At 37.3% G+C, this 21,206-nt stretch overlaps 1 protein-coding gene across 1 annotated transcript in view; it reads left to right on the top strand.

Annotated features, from left to right (window-relative positions):
* Window positions 1–3,884: 3,884 nt before the first annotated feature.
* LRP1B (LDL receptor related protein 1B) overlaps window positions 3,885–21,206 on the top strand; it is a 501,801-nt gene continuing 484,479 nt past the window's right edge. Inside the window, 2 exon segments of the mRNA XM_032190067.1 lie at window positions 3,885–3,939; window positions 4,192–4,317. Of these exon segments, the coding sequence (XP_032045958.1) occupies window positions 3,885–3,939; window positions 4,192–4,317 (181 nt within the window).

The following is a 21,206-nucleotide window of genomic DNA, read 5'->3' as shown; positions in this document are numbered from 1 at the left end:
CCTGCCTGTAGTATCAGTCATGTAGCTAATCATTGGACTGGATCCTTCTACTTTGTCCCACATCATCACCCCAGCACAGGAGGAGGGAAGAAAAAATGAAGTGTTCTGAACTCTTTCAACAACTTTCCCAAGGCTTTGAATTCTTTCTTCATTTCGTCTCAAAAGGGGATCCTTTTGAGATCCTCCTACTACAATTACCCTTCTTTCTTTCTTTTTGGAGGCAGTCTTGAGGCTTGGTGTCAGCTGCCTCTTCTGATGTGATCTCATAGGCAGGCATTCCACCATATTCTCGCCTACTGCTCCTTCAAGATCCAGGGCCTCAGACCTATTATGGAGGGAAGAGAGATAGGTGGGGAGAGGGGTTGCTGGCGACGTTGAAGTGGAACTCACTTCCAACCCTCCTTATTTCTTTGGTCCCCTCCATATTCTGGATGGTGACAGAGCAGAGGCTCCACCATGCTTTGGGGAGCATTCCCCAGTGCCCTTTCCCTCTGGCACACCAGGGAGTTGCTCCACCAGTCAATCTCCTGCTCACATGCCCTGATGCTCCTTAGTCTCTCCACCCTGAGCTCAGCCACCATGGGGAGCAGCCCTTCCACCTTCGCTTGTCTTAGCAGTGTGCTGCAGGTATGAACGTGAGATTCTTGTGAAACCGCAATACTGATAAATTGAACCTGGATTTTTATTTATTTTTTTAGGTTTAGTGTAATTGGTTTCCTAATAGAGATTTTGAGCTTTGTCCTCTTAAAACTGTGCCTGTCTTTTAACAGAATAAATATTTGGCTGTAGAAACAGTGACTTTAAAACAAAGGCACTGGCTATTTTTTTGTGAAACTTTCCTTCCAAGAGTCATTGCCAGGTGTTTGCGACATAGCATAGGAGTACTGTCCTTAGGGAGGCAAAGCTTTTATTTACCCATCAAGAGATTATTTCTGACCATCTGCTCTGTATCTCACAATTGGTATGTTAAAAGTATGTGAATTTTCTCATCCACTGGGAGACTGCTAGCACAGCACACAATACAGAAAGAAACAGTGTGCAGAGGTGTCATTGAAAGTGTATATATTTTTTTCTGTTAAGAAATAAGGCCATCTTAGATGATTACTTTTTTTTAGGATGCATTTTTCTTTTTTCTTTAAAAAAACAAACAAAAAAAACAAAACACACCAATTACATGATTAACTGGTCCAATTCATTTTACAAAGATAGCAGCTGAAAATAAGTGATAATTCTATAGATATGCAAAAGAAAACAGTTTGAAAAAGCAGTTTCAGAGCTCATAAAACCCTGAGTGAATATAAAGCTGCTTTCTTCCAAACAAGATCTGTTTTTCAAAGTGTTCTATAAGTTAGTGCTTTTTCACTCTGCAGGGTTTTTCTGTAGATAGAGAATTAAAAAAGCTTAGATCTCCATAATTTCTGTACTGTTGATTAAAATACGAGGAAGGAGTTTGTGTGGAAATAGCTAAATTATTTCAATTAAAAGAAAATTTAAAAAGTTGAAAACAAGCTGTTTTCCCAAATACATGCCCAAGACTGAACTACAAAGTGTGTGTGTTTTTTTTTTAAATCAAGTTTGTTTAAATCACTTTATAATCTTTACCCCAAATGAGAGAAGATGTATTTGTGTAGGTGTATGTGACCGTTCATCACAGTGATAGGATATGGCCCTTATCCTATTGACAGTGTTACTCTGAGGTTGCATTTTGGTCTGACTGGCAGTTGAGGTTGAGTAGTGAAAAGGTATTTTACTGCAGATATAAGTATAAAACACAACGGAATGTTGCAGAGGAAAACGGTCTCTAAATTAACATCAGTGTTGCCCTACTGGTTGTTGGTCTGCCTTCAACTTGGTGCCTCCAAGGGGAAATATGAAGAAGAATGCAGAATTTCCTCCCGTGCTGCCGAGTTTCCTTCAGAGATGGCTGCAGGTGTTAATTCTGGGCAGGGTTTAATTCTGACATCTCGCCTAAAAGATATAAAAGAACATCTCTGCAAATTTTGCATTGATTTTATCAGTATCACTGCAAGATTTGTTTACAAACTTAAATAACTATACTGAAATTCTCCATTGGCTTCAAATGTAATTTTAATGCTGGGCTCCGCTTGCTGCAACATATAATTAGACTTGGAGTATTACATTTCAGCATAAATGACAGCATTGATTTCTCCTTCTAGTCAATTATTGCCAGTTAGGAATTAGAAAAGAAATTAGGTTTATTTTTCTATAGGAATTTTGCATTTCGGTAATTCAGTATGTTCTTGTAGAACCAGTCACATGGACAAACTTCACTGCATAAATGTTTCTAGAAGCTTAAACTTCTTATATTCAGCATTTTTTTTTTTTTTTTTTTTTGCCACTTAGCTGTCAGTTCAGAAATCTATAAATTTAAATTGTTAACTTTAACAATCTTAATCCATGACACTTAGCCATTTCAACCACTCCTTTTGCTCTGAGAAATAACTATATGCAAAAAGAAGAAAAAGTATTGAATGGGCACTGAGCATATAAGTAGTTCTACTACTGATTTGATATATACCAAGGTCACCCATGTGAAGAAAAATGGATCTTGAGTGGTATGTGGACATGGTAGATAATTGTTTTCGTGCTAGTTTTGATTCCCATGCCTTTTAGGAACATGAATGTAATGTATGGAAAATAACAGTTCACACTGTGCTACAAGGTTTCTATAGGCAAAGAAATTTATTATGAAGTTTAATATTCTTATTAAAAGAAATTATTAAAAATTAATGGATTTGCTTATATTACTGTACATCCTTGAAACGCTAAAACTCACCAAACTCCCTCCCTCTTTCTTTCTTTCTTCCAGTATGAATTTTCAAGAAGCACTTCCAGAGAGGGATCTTAAATTTTTTCAGGGAGATGCTTAATGCAAAACTGCTTCCTTGAGCATGTAAACCTGCACTTTTAATTACACAGTCGTTCATTTTGTACAAAGATGAACAACTTAACTCAGCGCTTCTTGCTGTAGTAGTAAATGCAAAGAATTAAAATATAACAACTCCTACAGAGTTACAGAAGCCATGATGCAGCTGTATTAAAGAATATTAAATTTATCTGCATAATAGATGCAACTTTGACTAATTTGAAACTGTATCCATCAATAGTTTTAGAGGCTGATCTTGAAAATTAAATGCAAGCAGGATGAAATGGATAGGTTAATTTTAATAAAATATTCCTACAGTTATTTCCTAGAGTAATAATACACTATCGTCCCCAAAACACTTATATGCTAATTTTTATATCTTTGTAACAATATTAACTCCAGAGAAATTACTGCTTGGTCATGTAAGTGTGAGAGAATAATCGAGAAACCTTTCCAGTGATCTGCAATCCCAACCTTGTGGAAGGGACTACTGCAATTTATGTGTTGAGAAAGAGAATACAATATATTGCACAGAGGCTTTGTGAGCTTTAATTAATGATGGAAGAGTTAGTTAATGAAAGAGTAGTCTTGTGTTAATTAACTCTTCTAGATCTCAAGGACATCAGACTTTGGTTAAAGTCAACTGATAGTTTGGGTGTGCCAGGCTTCAAAAATTGTTATATTTTTAAGGAAATAATTACCAAGGTGCCTCAATTTTGACCTTTAACTTTGACTGCAGCTTTGTTACGTGAAAAGTAAAGTAGTTCTTGGGACTTGCTCATTAAAGTACATATTTAAAGCAGTAGTCAAAAACTCATACATATATTTAAAAAGACGTTTGCTTGCTTACAAAAATGTGTCCTGGAGAAAACACAATTACTTGAAATAACAATTTGTCAATGTTTTTCTCAGGCAGGGGAGGAGAATATGATACCTCCCTGCTGGAAACATGAATATTAAAGCTTGTTGAGTTCTGTCTACTTAACAAATTAACTTAATGGTGAAAGAGCTGAAGAGAAGAATAGGATTTCCTACAATTCTTTTTCATGGAGGTGATTTGTGCGAATCCTGTTCACGTCTGGTTGGGGTGCTCCCACTGAAACACTGCAGCCGGAGGTTAGGTTATCCAGCCTGAGTAGAGGCATTACCATTAAATACCTCATTTAATTACTGCTTCCCATTGTTTCTGTTCTTTGTTTTGATTCCTGATTGTAATCATTTAATTTTCACTTTTAATTTTCATTGTGCCACTTTATTTTTCTTTATTTTTTAATTATTGCATTCTAAACCATTCTTGTTTTCAGAGGAACATCAGTTATGTGACGTAGGAGAGTTTCTGTGTCGTGATGGCATGACTTGTGTCTCCCAGCACTGGCTGTGTGATGGAGAACCTGATTGTCCCGATGATTCAGATGAGTCTTTAGACACATGTAAGTAAAGAAGGTGCCAAATTTATTTTAACTTCCTTTTAAAGGTAACATTTACATTTGCACTAACTGTATAATCAAAGGGAAAGCTTCTGATTTTATTTATTTATTTATTTTAAATCTTGACTAAACCTTTGTATCAGGTTAACATGTTACATTCCCTGTGTAGGTGAGAGACAAAAGAAACAGAAGGTGTTTTGTTCGTGTGCCACTTTGTAATGAACACTCACCAGAGCATATGTTCCCTATGCTCTCACTGAGCTGTAGAGGGTAGAGGCAAAGTCAGGCACAGGGAAAAGATATTCCTCAAAAAAAGGGAAGGCTGGGTGGAAATGAATAGTGCAAAATATTTTCAATAAAGGTATTAAGAGCATGCAAACATCAAAGGAAGAAATGAAAGAAGATGTAAAAACTACGAAGGGAAAAGAAGCAAAGATCAGAAATTGAGAGAGAGCTTTAATACAACACATTTAATTATTATAAAAGACCTTGATGTTTTTTTTCTTTTCTTTTCTTTTCTTTTTTTTTTTTTTTTAATTTAATGTGGGTAAGAGCTTCTGAAGACCAGAGCAGCAACCTTACAGATTTTTTTTTTTTCTTCTTATGGCGTTGTAGACTACAGATGAGGTGATATTAAATCTTAATGTGTCCTTGTTTCCTGCATTTTGAGGAAAATGAGGGAATTTACTGGTTTTTATCCCCAGGATAATCATTTAATGTAAGAGAAGAAACATGTATTTCATATCAAAGCAATACTGACAATCAATAAGGTTAGAAATGTGGTTTACTGATAAACCATAGTAAAAAGTAAAAAGAAAAGAAAGTATCAAACATCAGACACTATTTAGGAGTCTAATCTTTAAAATGAGGGACTGAAAAGTAGAGATGTCTAGAAACCATTTCTGACTGGGCAAATATTATTTATATTATAATAATTATGTATATTATTTATATATATTATTCTGGGCAAGTACCTATGATTGCAACCTTACTGCTCCATGGTTTGTTCCTTGAAACTGATAGGAAAATTGCTTCTGGGACTGTGGTGAGGGTGCTCTGATTAACAGCTTTTGAAACCATTTGGGATTTTTAAAAACAAAATACGTTTTTGGTGGTATGCTTAAGATTTTATTATTGCACTGGTTATTGATTATCGTCTTCTGTAGCATAACACTTCTAAGCATACATTTGAACCATAATACATCTACAGCTTCAACCTTTTCAAGTAATGAATATTGCAATAAGAACACAAAAATTGTCACATGCAGTTTTTAATTTGCTTCTGGATTTTTAGCACGTAGTTCCAGATCTAGCAGCTTGCTGGTTACCTGGTTACTTTCCTCCCAAGCACTTTGCATATTTATTGTACTGGACCACATGATCTGTGTTAATAATGCCATTCAAAATCACAGCACATTAAAACATAGCCTTTGAAGATTATGGATAACTTAAAGAAAGGGGAAGAGGGTGGCAAAGCCCACCCTATTCTGACACAAGCAGGTCTGATCCTTTTGGAAGCACGTTTCCTTAATGCAAATGCAAACAGTTTCTGTAGGATGCGTTGCTTGTGCTGTTCTACATCAGCAGTAGTTAGCATCATTGCTTTTCTGACTGTTGAGTTCTGACATTTGCATCTTTAAGAATACATTTTAGGTAGCCCTGTGTTGATGAGGTGCCTGGACAACGTGTGAGTGTACAGGCTGAGAAGGTAATTGTAATGGGACTGCCCTGCCTCTCCCTTTCAGTTCAACTCAGCCCAGGCCTCTGCATGAGGACCCAGTGACAGCACTGGGATGCTGGGAGAAACTTTCCCATATATTTGCTTGCGATGATATTCTAGTATTAATGGTTTTGTATTTGTTTAGTCAGCGTAATTTACTGTCAAATCTAATATATCTTGAAATACGTATATGTACTACAGCTTCATCAGGTAAGTTGCTTCCCATCGGAGATGAATATAATGTTCCTTAATTTTCTTGCTGACACTTTGTATCATCGTATCCATAAGGAGTTATAAACTACCTTAAAATAGCCTTATGAAATATTTGAGGACTCTGTGGTGTTAATGCCAGGGACGCAGCACTTTCCAGTTTTAGTGCACTGCGTCATGTGTCTGTTTGTTTATAGATGAATGCAGCTTCTATTTGTCAGCCCTTTGCTGACTTATGTAAGATGAATTATTTGGTGTGGCTTGACAGGTATTGCTAGTTGTTCCTGTAGCCGTAAACAAATGAAGTTTGATTTTCTGTGGATTTGTGCCTAGTAATAGGGTTTTCTGGGTTCTAATAATGTGAAAACATGGATCAAAGCTTTTCCTGCAAGTGGAAGTTCTTAACTTCTCTCCCATGGGGATTTCAAGGTGTCTAAAAAGAGATAAATTCTCATGCTGCAGCTTTTCCCACAGTTGAGAATATGAAAATTCTTATTAGTCTCACTAATCACTCAGCCATCTATCTGCAGAAAACTTTTAGGTACTCAATATCTCTGTGGCCTCTGTCCTGCTGGTGTTTTTACCAGACTTTGTAATAGCCTGGAAGCTATTGGTCTACAAACACATATATCATTGTATAAACTAATTTTCTCAGGAATCTGTCTGAAATCATGCAATATAGTCCCTATACTAGCTTTAATAAAGAGATCCAGGATTGGACAGAAAGGAGAAAAAGGTGATTTTTTTTTTTCATTTATGTTGAATTTTGTCTCTGCATTGGCAAAGGTTGGGGTAGGGCTTCGTGCTGACACAGCTTTCTTTGTCTGTGTTGGGCTTCCTTTGGACAAGCATGATGGAGCTGTCCTGTCATGGCCTGTGCTCTTCTGAGTCAAAAGAGAACATCCATCACTGGTCTGTCCCCATTCTACTTCCCATCTCCCACTAAATCATCTCACGAATAGCTTTGTAAGACCAGAAGTGAATTCCTACAGCATTTGCATGTGTTCTGTCTGTTTCTTAGCAGCTGCGATTCATTCTGTTCTCAGTGAAGCTACTGCTTTTTATAATGTGAATGAACCTGGTTCAGTAATTCAGAATGAATAATTTAGTGAACAGATTTTGTTGCTTCTCTGCTAGTGAATTGTTCATAAGAAAATTCATTTTTAGAAAACTATAGTAGTAAAAACTCTTGACCAAGTAATTTCTACCCTTTCTTGGGTGGTAATTCTCTAGGTTGTTCATAAGGTTTTTGCAAATAGTCAGGATTCAAAAATCAATTTACTTAACCTAATCGGATGAGGCTTGGTTCTTCTGTAGGCTAAATCAGCCAGCTCACCTGAAATCAATACAACTCTGTCAGGTGCCCCAGAATCTGGCCAGACATGTTTGACTTTTACAGACAGCTGTCAGTCTGGAGGTAGGTGCAAATGTTTATATGACTTCCTTACTTAAAGATTTATTTTATTTCTTGTCTATAGGCTTATCTGCTAAACTATTTTACTGGGATAAATACAAAAGGGTTAAAAGTACTTTTGAAATGAATGGAGTTCAGAAATCAAATATGGTGACAACCTTTTGTAACACCTAATATCTACTTTATATTCCCTGCTTTAGTTGCTAAGTAGTTGTAAAGGTCTGGCTAATATTGAATTTTACTAATTTTACCATTCCTGCTACTAATATAGCTGTTAAGCTGTAAGCATTCCCCTGTCTCAAGTATCTCAAAGCACCAATTCAAAACATTGTTATTTTGGGGTACCAGTGCATGTTGCATTACAGTTGGCACTCTCACTAACATATTCATCTCTAAATAAGCCTTGTGGTTGCACAGAAAACATCAGTGCATGGCTTCTGAAATGTGAAGATTTGGTCTGATATACTATTTCCAGGTTTCCCTCTCAACCTCCTACTAACAGGGTCAAGATTTAAAAGGTGTATTTGCAGATGACTCCATCTGTTTTACTACTCAAGGATTTTTATGTGTTTTAACAGCTTTAGGCTTAAGGATTTGTCTGGCTTGCATATGGTTGTCTAACCTCAGTTCATAAACTCCTCTCTGTCAGAGTGCATCGTACTAAGGAAAGGTGAAAGAGGAGGGAAAGAAATTACTCATATTCTGTAACTTCTTTCTGAAGCTGTGCACACTGAATGTGTTTAGTTTTGTGATGTTCAGTGCAAAGGATGTTTTATTTTCTCTTAGCCATGAAATAGAGGAAGATGCTATAGAACTGGCCAATACTTGCCCTGTGGAGATTTGAGGTCTGGCACAAGTACACCCTGAACTCTTCATACTATTCTGTGGCTTGTTCCAGGCTGCAGTGCTTTGCTATGGCACAGGTACCTATTAGAGACATCTGTGACCTTAAGTATTTGCTTGAGTACCAAGAATATCTTATGAGAGGAAAAAACACAGTTAAAATATCAGGCTGTTCTACTACCAAGATATAAAAGAACTTGACACTTGGTTATTTTAGCAGCATCAAAATTCTGAAAACGATTCACCCTGCACCACTGGACAACAACTGTTTCTCATATTGTCCCCAGCTAGACTTTTGTTATCCTGACACCACTGGTCTTGTATTAGAGCTTTCTTAAATGTTATCCAAAGGGCTATTTGAATACAAGCCACTTATACAGTTCATTTGTAGCTGACTCTTCCAGAATTGAAAGAACCCCAATTTATATTAACAGGTCATCAGATATGAATGGTTCGTATCTCTAGAAGTTTGAATAGATACAGCCTTATCAAAACATGTTGAAATCATCTCTGATGATAAATCTTTCTGTAGGATGTTGAGGGACTATCATCTTCTGTAATCATGGCTAAGCTGAATTTGAAGGAGTAAGAGAAAGGCAGAAACCAGAAATACCTTGTTTAAAAGCTTGAGTCTCACTTTGTATGCTAAAATAGCTTTTCTCATTCTCTGGATGCTAATTATGTGAGACTAGTTTCACAAGCTTAAAAGTTGTTAATTTGGTACCTTGATTGTAGTTGTCTTACCAGCAAAGAATAATTGGGTGCTTCATCGCTCCTGCAGTATGAAACAATAAAGATAAAATTTCCTAAAGCTCCTAATTCTTTTACAAGTAGAGTCATTGAAATTCAATATAAGTCAGGTTCCCAAACCACTCAGAAGTAGCTTTTGAAAATTCCAGATCAATAAATAACTTGCATACATTCAAGATGGGCTGCAATGAGGCTGTTGAAAGTAAATGACAAATCACTGGATGCAAGGGAAAAATATGCTGGTGTTTTTACCCTTCATAATATTGCTGTATATATTTACTATTGGAAAGAAAAGAAATCTGCTATTTAAAATAGCTGCTTATTATATTCTTCAAGATGCTTAACCATGTTGATAGTTGTATTAAACAGATTTGTGTGAGGTGATGAATGTATACCCACTTTTTCTCTCCAAATCAAGATCTTTCATATCAGTAGCATGAAACATAACTTCTATAGCTCTTGTGGGAAACAAACCACAACAAAATGACAAATGTCAATAGATCTTATGAAACTTTTGCTGGTTTATGTAAAATTAAGTTAAATGCGTAGTAGAACCACACAATATTGCCACGGTTATATGTTAGCTTGTGAAGAGAAGTGCTTCTGACAGAACAAGATAAGTGTTTTGAAGCAGGATGAACTTTCCTGGTACTGATTCTGCAGAGCTGAAAGGAAACACAAGTGAGGATCTCTTTGTGGTTTCCCCTGGCAAAGCAACTGTGGTTGGTAAGCACTAGCAAAGATGTATTTATTGTGGCCTTTGTCTCGGCCATAGTAGTTTTTGGCATGTAGATACTTGCTGTGCTTTGTCCTGTTTGAATATTTTGATGTATTCTGCCCCTTTTCCTCAGGCAGCAGTCATGCAGATGTTCACCTTGGCTTCAGCTTCTGACCTCTGCTTTCTCCTTGCTCTGTCATTTGGGAAAACTGGCGTGCTTGCCCCCTCCAGGAAAGGTCGTTTTGCTGGTGTGATAGGATTGCTGATGTTCTGGCAGTTAACCGAATATTAGAGCAAACAGTCTGGAAAGGATGAATGTCGATGGTGTTCGTACCCTCTAAGCCTTTTGGAAAGGTTACAGAGAAGCACCCCATTGAGACAAATCCTCTGTTACAGTTGAGCTGGAGGAATTCAGGTTGATCCACTGTGGGGTTTGGGACAGCCATTGGTTGGGCCCAGTTGTCCCCATGAGAGGTTTTCTGCTTTGGGGATGTTCCTTTGTTTTTAAGCACTTGTTCTGCTCTTCCTCCCTCTGGGCCACCCCATCCTTGGGTGCAGGTGAGTGCACATCGTAGGCTGGTAAATAACATAATTTTGTACTTTTTTTCTGTCGCAGTCAGTAATATATAAGTGATGGTATGGAGGCCTTAGAGAACATTTAGAGGCAATTTCTTTTTATAGTTTACTAGTCCAATGGCTGGTAAAACCGCTTCTGACACAGAAGTGTATTTTCAAATCACTGGAAGACGTGTGTTATCCTTGTGTGAATAAAACCAGCTTGTTAGCTTCTGTGTGAGTACTTGGGGTGATTAAGCATACAGCTATGGCCCTTACTTTGAAACTTCTTCCTAATGTTATCAGGGGATGTGTGCCCATAATTTGTCAGGAAATAGAATTGCTTTTGCTTTAAAAATAATAATTTTAAAGACTAAGATCATTCAACAATGTTTTCATTAGCTTGTTTCTGTATTTTTTTATATTCAACTCTACTTTGATCTCTGGTCTGTATATTCTTTAATGTGGGCCTTTACATAGTCCATACACCCAGACCTATTTCTATGAGATGTAACTACCTTAAAAGCAAGTTGAAAACTTTGCAATAGATTTGTAGTTATGATTATGCAGCTAGTGTGAATATGATATATAGTTATTCAAATTGTTATCTCCAACTTACCAATGCACATTTTTGAATTAACTTTTAGTATAGGCCAGTATGCTTTCCTAAGGCTAGCCCGTTTGGGGTTTACTGATAATGATTCCTGCCTTGTGAACGTGCAGTGGGAGATCTGTGTGGTGTGTAAGAAGTTCAGCAAAGGAAAATTCCTTTGTGAGATGCATTGAGCTTCTAATATGAAATGATCTTTAGATAAGATTTTCCCTTGGACTCAGTAAAGTGCTGAAGTTCATGTGGCCATCTGATTACACAAAATGCAGCGTTAGATTTCTCTCAGCCTATGCACATGGGGCAAATTAAAAAAATAAAATAAAATAAAAATAAATTTATGAATTACTTCAGGGGCAGGGTGGCAAAATCACAGTATCTCCAGTCTGTGTGAAAGATGAGAACCACACAGGGCATCATGATATTGTTATATCACAGAAGCTCAACATCCCTAGCAAGAGGCCCAGGTTCAAATAGGTATAACTTCTGTAGCTCACAAGCTGTGTTTTTTCCCCTCTGTAATTTCTGGTATAAAGTATGCAACAAGAAGTTCAGGATTGAAGGGTTTAGAGGTCATTGCATCTCAGTGACATGGTCATTGTAAATATACTACTTTTTTTTTTTTTTTTTGTCTGTAGCTGATTATCTTTTGTATGGCTTCCTGAAAGTGATTCACGGGGAATTCAGTTAGATCATTGCTGACAAAATGGGCCTCTTTTAAGGTCTGTGGAAACATGTAGGTATAATACAAGGGCAGGATAGAGCCTTTGAAGGATGATGTCCAATACCTAAAACTCTGAAACAGCTCATTTATGGATTAATTGCTTGCTAAAATTGCACTTCCTACACAGAAGCAACTCTAATGGGATATATACTCATAAGACAAGAAAATGAAAAGATCAATCTCTTGAAAAACATAAAAGTAAGTCATACTTTGGCTAAGATCGTTTGCAAGTTTTTAACCCAAAGCAATTTTATTTTATAAAAAGTAGAGAGAAGAGATAGCAAGGCTTGTCACAGTTTCTCTTTCATGAGGTTGTGCTGGCTGTGAAGCCTAACGTAATGACATTATTGTCAGGAAGGTCAATGCTGCAAAAAACAGTTGGCAATAAAAGATTTGTGTCTCAGTGGTAATCTCAGTTTGGGCATGGGCAAGCTTACAGGTATGCACATGGTCCTATCTGGTTTTACAGGAGGGATATGTCCCCTGACTGTCAGTGCAGGAGAACCCAATGAAGAGCTAAGCAATAGCACTGTAGTTAAAGGATTATTTATTTTTATTTTTTATTTTTTTTTTTAATTTGGTAGAATCTCTCTATTTAGGTGAGTATGTTTAAAACTTTTTTACCATAATGTTTTTGTCCCTATTTACATGTGAATTTATTTCTATCCCACTTATTTTGCATTCCTGTGCTTCTTAACAATTTGTTTCTTCTTTTTTTTCTTCTCTCTCTCTCCTTGCAACTCTTCTGCAGTTGACTTTTGTTTTTTTCTTCAACTCTGTATTTTTCCTTTTTTTTTTTTTAATTTATTTAGTCCTAGTCTTCACTGTTGTTTTATTCATTATTTTCCTGTGATTCTGCCATTAAACTATTAAACTATTTGTTTCCCTTATTTTTCTTCTGTTATCATTATGAGCAGATTCCCTTTCCCTTTTATGGGAGACTCACAGGTCTCATCCTTTTCTCTTCAGTGATGTCTAAATTCTTATTCCTTCATTTCTGCAGTTTTTATCTTCCTCAACAGTCCCTTTGGTTTTTGCTAGTGCTGTTCAATAGTCTGCATCACGAAAAAAGTATTTGGGGAAATGTGGAATACATTTTAAGTAGGATAATTTAGCCAAATATCCAGATGATTGTGATAGCCTTGATTGTTAGGATGTCACTCCAGTGCCTGCCAGGAATAGCTTTGGTAAAATGGAGGTAGACAAATTACTGAATCACTGCTTTGTCTATTGATTAGGTGTTGAAAATTAAAAATGTAAGCCTGTAGCATCATCAAAACCTTTTTTTGACTGCTGATGTAAAGAGGTTATTTCTGCAGGATTTATAAATCACAGCAATATTATATATGAAATGTCTTGTTCAAAGATTTTAATCTGAGGTGATGCTACTTCATTCATTATGAGCCCCAATTACACTGAGATTCATTAGAAATGTTTATGTGATATGTCTGGCCTGCAGATCCTGTACTGGGAGAAATGCTAGGCATTAAAATAGTGGGCTGGGTGGTATTCTCTATTTGTCACTTAAAGTGCTAAAGTGTAATAACCATTTTTCTTCTCAAAATTACTGATGAAAACAACCCTCATTAGCAGGCAGATGGCTTGCTGGAAGAGAAGTAAAATTGCTCTTTTTTTGAAAATAGGGCTGTGATTTAAAATAAGAACTTGGATGTGTTTTTAGCTCTATAATGCACAGTAGTTTTAGTAAAGAGGACACTTTGCTATGGTCAAAGAAATAATGGAAGACAAAAACTCTGCTCGCAAAGAATAATGCATAACTATGGAACAGGAGTGTAACTCAGTGGTCTGCATTCAAGTGCACTACATTTTACCCTTTTAATAAGGCAGAAAAGGAAATGATTATGGAAGAGATTTCATTTCAAAAGTGCCCTTCAGGATTTAGTTTCTTATGTTAACTTTGGATCTACAGATCTAATCCAGGAAGTCCTTGTCTTAGCAGCTCTTATACTTGTCCCAGTATTTCTAGGTGAAACTTTACTGTGCCAAATGAAATACTTTCACATCTTGGAATTGCTTAATGCTTTCATCTCACTTCATTTTTTCAAAGAAGTACCAATATCTGCGTGTAGCTTTGCAGGACAGCGAGCTATGTCCTCAGAAACAAGCATGAGGTTCTACGCAAAACTTGGATGTGCCCCGTACGAAATAATTGTCAGTTGATTCTATTCTTGAGAACACGATTGGACCCAAGTTTCCTTATAAGAATGCCAAACTCATATTTATTGTCTGAAATTTACAACCTCATCAAAGTCTCAGCTTCTTAGAAGTGTAACTTGATGGTGTATTTGCAATAACACGAGATACTCCACATCTTTGGGAGGGGGGTGACAGTGGGGGGCACAGACATCAGATTTTCCATAACAACAAATGTATAGTTTCACAGATTTGGAATTCCTGGTTTTAAATGAGACAATTCAGTTAAACAGCAGATGTAAAAAAGGTGTACATTTTTATTTTTTTTTAATTCAGCAAAGCACTTGTAAGTTCTCTATCCTAGCTAGAAAATAGTCTTCTCTGTCCCCACCTTATACAAAGTGAGAATTCCACATTTTATTTATTTCTGTGATCTGCATTCAGTTGTAAGTGTGCTGAAGGCTGACAGTTTGACTCATTAGGCTCCTACAAAGCCTAATCTCATTTCACTTTGGCTGCACTGGAGATTGCTCTGAGGTCAGCCAGGTCAGGGCTGCAGTTGCTGCACGTAGCTGTAGCATTTCTTTCCTGCTAACAGTCCTGGGGACTGGAATACATCTGATTAATAAGGTCAGCTGAACTGAACTATTTTTATGTTTATGAAATTGTTTAATTTGCCTTGTTCTTATCTTTCTTTAGAGTGACTTTGGCCTGGCCTTATGCCCTGGTCATTTCCTGATATGTCGTGGGTTACATGCATACCCTGACTATGTGGCTTCATAGCAGGAGGGGGGAGATTACAAGAATATCATTAGTGTGAAAGTAAATTCTTAAAGATAAAAACATCTAAAATAGCTGAAACATTACCTCAAAAACAAACAGTGCAATTGATCCTACTTAATTACATGCTTAATAATTTTAAACCAATGTAAAGCACATTGACGAGGTACTAATCCATTTCATATTCACTGCCACCAGATTTCCTCCTCCTTATTTGCTTTGCATCTCATCATTATCGTGCACATAAAACTAGTATTCTTAGAATTTTTATAGTATTATTTCCATATAAAATGAGGAAAAGTCTAATACATGAATACTAAACAGCTCATTAACATGGTTTATAATATATCTATTCACGATAAAAGCAGCTGAGAAATGCTGATATAAAATAGTACTTAAGTCCCAGAGTATATCTAAGATTAGAAGAATCATGCCTTGGATAATAAATACTTCAGGGAAAACAGGAAATATTAAATACAAATAAAATGAAATAAAGCATTTTGTATGCTTAATTAAACACATTAACAGATGCATTTATTTCAGTTAAATAATATATTACTAGTTCTGGCAGACAATTTTTTTATGATTAAATTAAAACACAACTAGAAGATGTTGGAAAGCTCTTAAATTAGATTAAAAAAAAAAAAAAGAATACTGTCTTTAAGAGACGTGTTTGTTTGGTATTTTTATTTTTTTGGTAATCCGGAGCTGGCACAAAGATTGTTAATGATTGAAGTAGACAGCAAGCAAAATGTGGGGAAAAACTGCATAATCTGTCATGTTAGGAAGCCTGATTTTTAAATTTGCTCTATACGGGCAAGCCACTGTCTCCAGCTTAAGAAATGGGATTGTTTTTTAAACTATTTATAAATGGTTCCATTTCTACTGACCTGCTTTAAGGCTTGGTCTGTGAAGTCGTTGCTTCTGGGCATTTAGCCGTGCTTTCTGTGTGCAGGCCACTGGGACAGGCTGCTGTGAGTTACCTGTCCAAAACTGTCCTTGGAGTGCACGAGATAAATTCTGCATTTGCAGCAAGTGTTTTTACAGAAGTTGGAACTCAAATTTAGGAAATAGCGGGAAAATGTGAACAGATAAATGTTTCCTGCTAAGCTGGAATAAGGGTAAGTTTGAGTAAGTGAAACTTAAAGAAAAGAATATATGATGATGGGTTGAAGAGCTTCATGTAGTGTCCCTTGACCTCTAAAACCTGGTCCCTTTTTTTTTTTTTTTTTTTTTTTTTGGCCTGCTCTCAGGAAAAGGAGGCAGAAACATGAGAGCACACAACATGAGTTCATATGGTCAACATCCGTAATGCGGCCACAGCTTGGCATTGTAGGAAGTACAGTTCACATTGATGCAATGATCTGCCACAGCTGCCCTGTTAAAAAGCTTGGGAAGGCTGTGTAGGACCAAATGTCCTCCTGGCCTCATGAGGGAAAGTTTGTGCAAGAAGGAGAATGAGGAGTTAATCAGTTCCCCAGTTATCATGCAGGTCAGTGCAAACCTTTTGTTAGTCAAATACCTTTATCCTGTGGTTCTGTCAGCGACGTAGTTTTTTTATTTTTATTCTTCAAAAGCAATTTAGTTTTCAAAGTAATTGCAATACTTAGTTCCAATAGGGAGTGATGTAAGCCTGGGAAGAAAAGTGAAAATTACACTCATCCAGACAGCTTGGTTGCTTTTCTGTGGTAAAACTGGAAACCATAAATCATAGAATGTTTATTCTATTTTTCCATGACTCAGCTGTATTTGTTGTCACATGCGAATTGCCAGCAGGCTTACAGTTTTGAATGCATAAAAATACCAAGAGATTCTGCAACAGATTTTTTTTTTCTCAGTTTGATTTTTGTATCACAGTAAATAACTGAAAAACTTCATACACAGTCAAGGGAATGTTCCTTTTCCATTTTGGAGAAAGATGATAAGAGATGTATAAAATTGCTGCTGAGAAGTCAATCGTATAGAAGAACCAGTGATGCAGCACCCACAGCTCCCTCAAAGCTTTATTTTTTAATCCACATTTGGACATGTTTGCATATATGACACATATTGAAAGGGGTTGTCACCTTGCTCTTTAACTAACTAAATAAATAAATAAAGCTGGGAAGCTAGTGCTTGCTTGTTTAAGAAAACAAATTTTAAAAGTTACATAGTGCAAAAAGAAGCCTTGGGTTTGATTTCTAGGATGCTACTCTGTGGCTATCTATGCTGGGGAGCTTTGTTTTGTGATTAAGCTTTCTTAATGTTTCTCTGGCTGTGCAGGGGAGCACTACATCAGACATGCTTTTATTTGAATTTGTTTCTTTCTACTCTCAGAGCAGTGCAAAAAACCCTTCTCATAAATGGTGTGTGCGTTTGCTATAACGATCCTACTTCTAATTGCCCATAACGTCTAAGGAGCTCCCATAGTTGTGAATACACAGGTATGTGCATGGATTCTGTTCAAGCCTGAAGATAGATTACGTGCTGGTCTGGTGCTATGCTGTGCTGAGGCTGAATCCCATCTCTCAGGAAGCACATCTTCCTAGCTTGGTTAAAGATGCAAACATTTGGGTAGATATTTCGGAAGCCTGAGCTTCCAGGCTTGCCGGTGTAAGCACTGCTCTGGTGCACAGGGATAGGGCTGCACTCCTCAGGCACCGGCTTACTAGTGGTAGAATTTAATGATATCGGGTTAGTCTTTCAGGGGATTTTCTCTTATACCACGTATATGCGTGAAGTTGACAGTAAGATCTCTTTTAGTAGGTGAAATTGCCAGAATAAAAAGTATATGTAGAAACCTGAACTGTTATCAGCAGAGGAACATGCGAAGTACCAAAGCTAATTTCTACCACCATGTGATAGCCTTGGTGAATGCATTACGCTGTGTGCCCACTGTACTGTCAGTTATTTATAATGACAGATTCATTTTAGCAAGATGCTTTGAGCTTGTTAAAACTGCATTAGTCTGCAGCCAGCAGTAATATTCGGACAGTGATCCATGCCCGCCCGCTGGAGTGCTTGTGAGGCAGTGATCTTTGGTGTAGGCTTCTGTGTGTGGTTGTGCTGAGCTCACTGAGGTGTCTCGCCCTAGTGGAAGGCATCAGCTGTGTTAACATGTGGTTATTTGCTGTTCAGACATTAGTTAAAACCAGAGTTCCTTTAGCATGGCTGCTCTGTTCAGTGCCTAAGCTCCAAGTGGTTGTGTTACTCACTGAGAAACTGTAAGAACAGCTGCACGTGGCTAAAACATCTCAAGGTAACAGTTCAGTCTCACATTTAGCTAGAAAAAAGATCATGGTATATACATGTATATGTACCAGGAGGAGTATATATTGGGCCAACGAGAAATTTATCATTAATTTACACTGCCCCTTCCATTCTCACCTGGATAGTAGATTTCATGCTCAGCAGAAGCAGCTCTGGCAGTCGCTGGATGCTTTTTAGGTGGTGTTGGAAAACATTTTTAATGTATGCAGGGTCTGCTTCCAGTTTAAGCTTTGTGACTCCCTTGTCTACAGCGCTCAAGTGCAATGATTTGATGTTTTTGAAGTTTGGGTTGAAAATCCGCTACTGATAACTGATTTGTTTTATTTTCATTTTTTTTTTCTCTCTCCTCCTCCAGAGGGTCTTTTGCAAGGCTGTTTTATCAAGGATGGTATGTGGTTGATTGTGAAGTGCTGCTAATTTCGGCATCTTGTAAATATCAAAACAACATGTTTTGTCTTCACAGTAATGTGCTAAGGTCAAAATTGTGTTTCTATTTGAATAGATAAGCATTTCATCTTTGTTAATATCTACAACTTAAAAGCTACAGGAAGAAAACAGGAATTCTTAATACTGATATGTTGATGTTTCAGCCTACGCCTCTCTCTGAGGAAAACTTCTAAATACCAATACAAAATGACAGGGTAACATTATTGTGGATGCCAGCTCTTTTGGTACACAGCAGCTATGTATGCTTCTTTTTTGACCATGATACTGTAAAAGGAAAATGCTTTTTTTGGGGAGGTGTTCTTATCTCTGTGCTTACCTTTGTTTCAGGGTTGCTCCCCCTTTTAATTAAATCTCTTCACTTCCCAGACTGTCTGTTGGGACCAGAGTCTGCTATCTGTTGGACGTTTCTGAACAGTAGCCTTTTCATATTGTTGACGCAGTTGGCATTATTCCCCTAGTATCGCTGGATCTTATTCACTTATGTGTGCATCTGTTTAGATCTTGTATTCCCTCAGGGCATAAAAAATCACTAATCTGAGTCCTCAGTTTTAGCTCCGTGTTCTCTTAGTCTCGCAGTTTATGTGCACTAAAAATATCATTGTTGCTGGGGGACTAATGTACAATTTAAAAACAATAAATATCCCATTTGCTGAAGGCTAATAGTCTATTCATTTTGTGCTGAAATACTGCCTGTTCCTTCTGTGAAGGACTCGTCTTCTGTGGAGGTGATTCTGTGGTCTTTGCTCTGCCATGCGAACTCTTGCACAGTAATACAATTTCAATTCTTTCATCTCTCTCTGGCAAGTGCCAGACGCTGCCTTAACTGTCTGCCGTTTCTGCTGTCATGGATTCAGCCTGGTTGCCAGAATGCCTCTGCCTGCCAGGACATCCACCCGCTGTAGAGCGATGCTTGGAGTGGTAGGAGCACAGCAAAGCCCAATTCCAGCTTGGGAGGAGTCGGTGTTGGATCTGCCTGGACACATGAGGAGTGGGGACTCTTCATTCCTGTCTTGCATTCTCTTGAGTATCTTCCATGTTTTCACTCTTTGTCCTAGGTAACAGAAGAGATGCACAGCTCACCTTTTTATTTTTATTTTTTTTCATATTTGAGTAGAACGTGGGTCCTTGAATTTCAGAGCTTGTTTTTTCAATGTGGATTGACTGGAAATATTTTGTTATTTTAACAGAATTTTCATCCTGTATTTTAAGAGAGCATACCCTGTAATGGGGTCCATTTCAGTTGCACCATTAACGAAGAAAAATATATACAGGGTTATAATGTTATTCTGCAATCACTCAGATGTGAGGAGTCTGAGAGAGGTTGATTAGATGTGGCATTAAAAATGTGAACAGCAGTGTCATATTAGCTTTGGCATAAAATAATAACCACTTCCACACTCCTACCAGGGGCTTTTAAATATACAGGTTCTATAACAATAAGACCACTCTGAGAAGATCCAGGAATGGTGATAAAATAAAAAATGCTTTAGTCCCATCTTTAATAGCTTCAGTCTGTGAAGCGTGTTGCAACATGGAGAGAAAACAAGAAACTTAAATAGGTTCCATAAAATAACCCTTGCTTGGTTTTAAAATGAAGGATGACCAATACAGATCTATCTAAAATGGAAAATTTTATGAGAACCCTGTTTAAATTCTGTCTGTAGATAGATGTCACCAATATCACATGATGCAAAGTGTGAAGTTTTTTTACTGCTAAAAGTAGTAAGTCTAAAGATGATAATTAAGGTAAAAACCCACGCCCTCTCATGTAGTGGTACCATGAATGAATTACATAGTGGATGCTCTGGGGAGACAAAAAAAAAAAAAAAAAAAAAAAGGATGCTTTGAAGGGTGTTTTAGCATAATTCTAGTAGAAAACCAAAAAGAAAGCATGGTGTGAAACTTGTGGTATTACTGTATGGGAGTTACAGCAGCTGAGCTACCACTGAGGTTAAAAGAGTTTCTGCTCTTGAGTCAGCAGAGTGCTGCCTTTGGGAATGGCTGCATTTCTTGGTGACTAGTTAGTTGCTTGCAGATCACTCTTAATCACTTAATTGTTTGAATAAATCAGCATTTGGGGATGTAATAAAAGTTAATATTTGATTCTCTGTACCCATAATCTGAATCAGAAGTGAACCTATCAAGAGTGTTCGAGTCTATGAACCCAGACAGGGCCAAGCAGCAGCGGGAAGGCGCACTTGGCATGGGGACTCTCCTTTTCTTGCACGGGGACCTTCTGCCAAGATGCCTTGCTGCCGTGCTGTAGCTGTAGGCAGTACTGCTCTGCAAGGCTGCTGCTGATGGCGGTTGTTTTCTCGGAAAGTTTTATAAACAGAAGCAGGAAAAACAGATTGACCAACTGTTTTACTCTGTTTTTATTTCACACTTCAAATTAAAAGGTTCTGGTGATACTTACTTTGTAAAATGGCCTACTCTTATTTTAATGTATTTAATGTTTATTTTTGTATATTATTTACAACATTTGAAATGTTGTAAACATACAGGGCAAGAACAAAGTATACTGAATGTCAGGAACAGCGTGCAGTAGAGCCTACAGTGATGCAGCATTTGGCAGCTATCTGTCCCACCTGTATTCATTAGAGGTTTGTGTAAACTTACTGGGGTTCTTTTTGCTGGATTTAAAATCTGTGCAGATTCTGGATCAGCAGTTAGGTGATGGCTTTCAACTGCTGTCAGGCTTCTGTCATGTTGATGATAGGG

Source organism: Aythya fuligula, chromosome 6 (genome assembly GCF_009819795.1).
Source record: "Aythya fuligula isolate bAytFul2 chromosome 6, bAytFul2.pri, whole genome shotgun sequence".
NCBI lineage: Eukaryota > Metazoa > Chordata > Aves > Anseriformes > Anatidae > Aythya > Aythya fuligula.
Note: the sequence above shows the minus strand (reverse complement) of the source record. Positions and strands in the feature narration are given on the sequence as shown.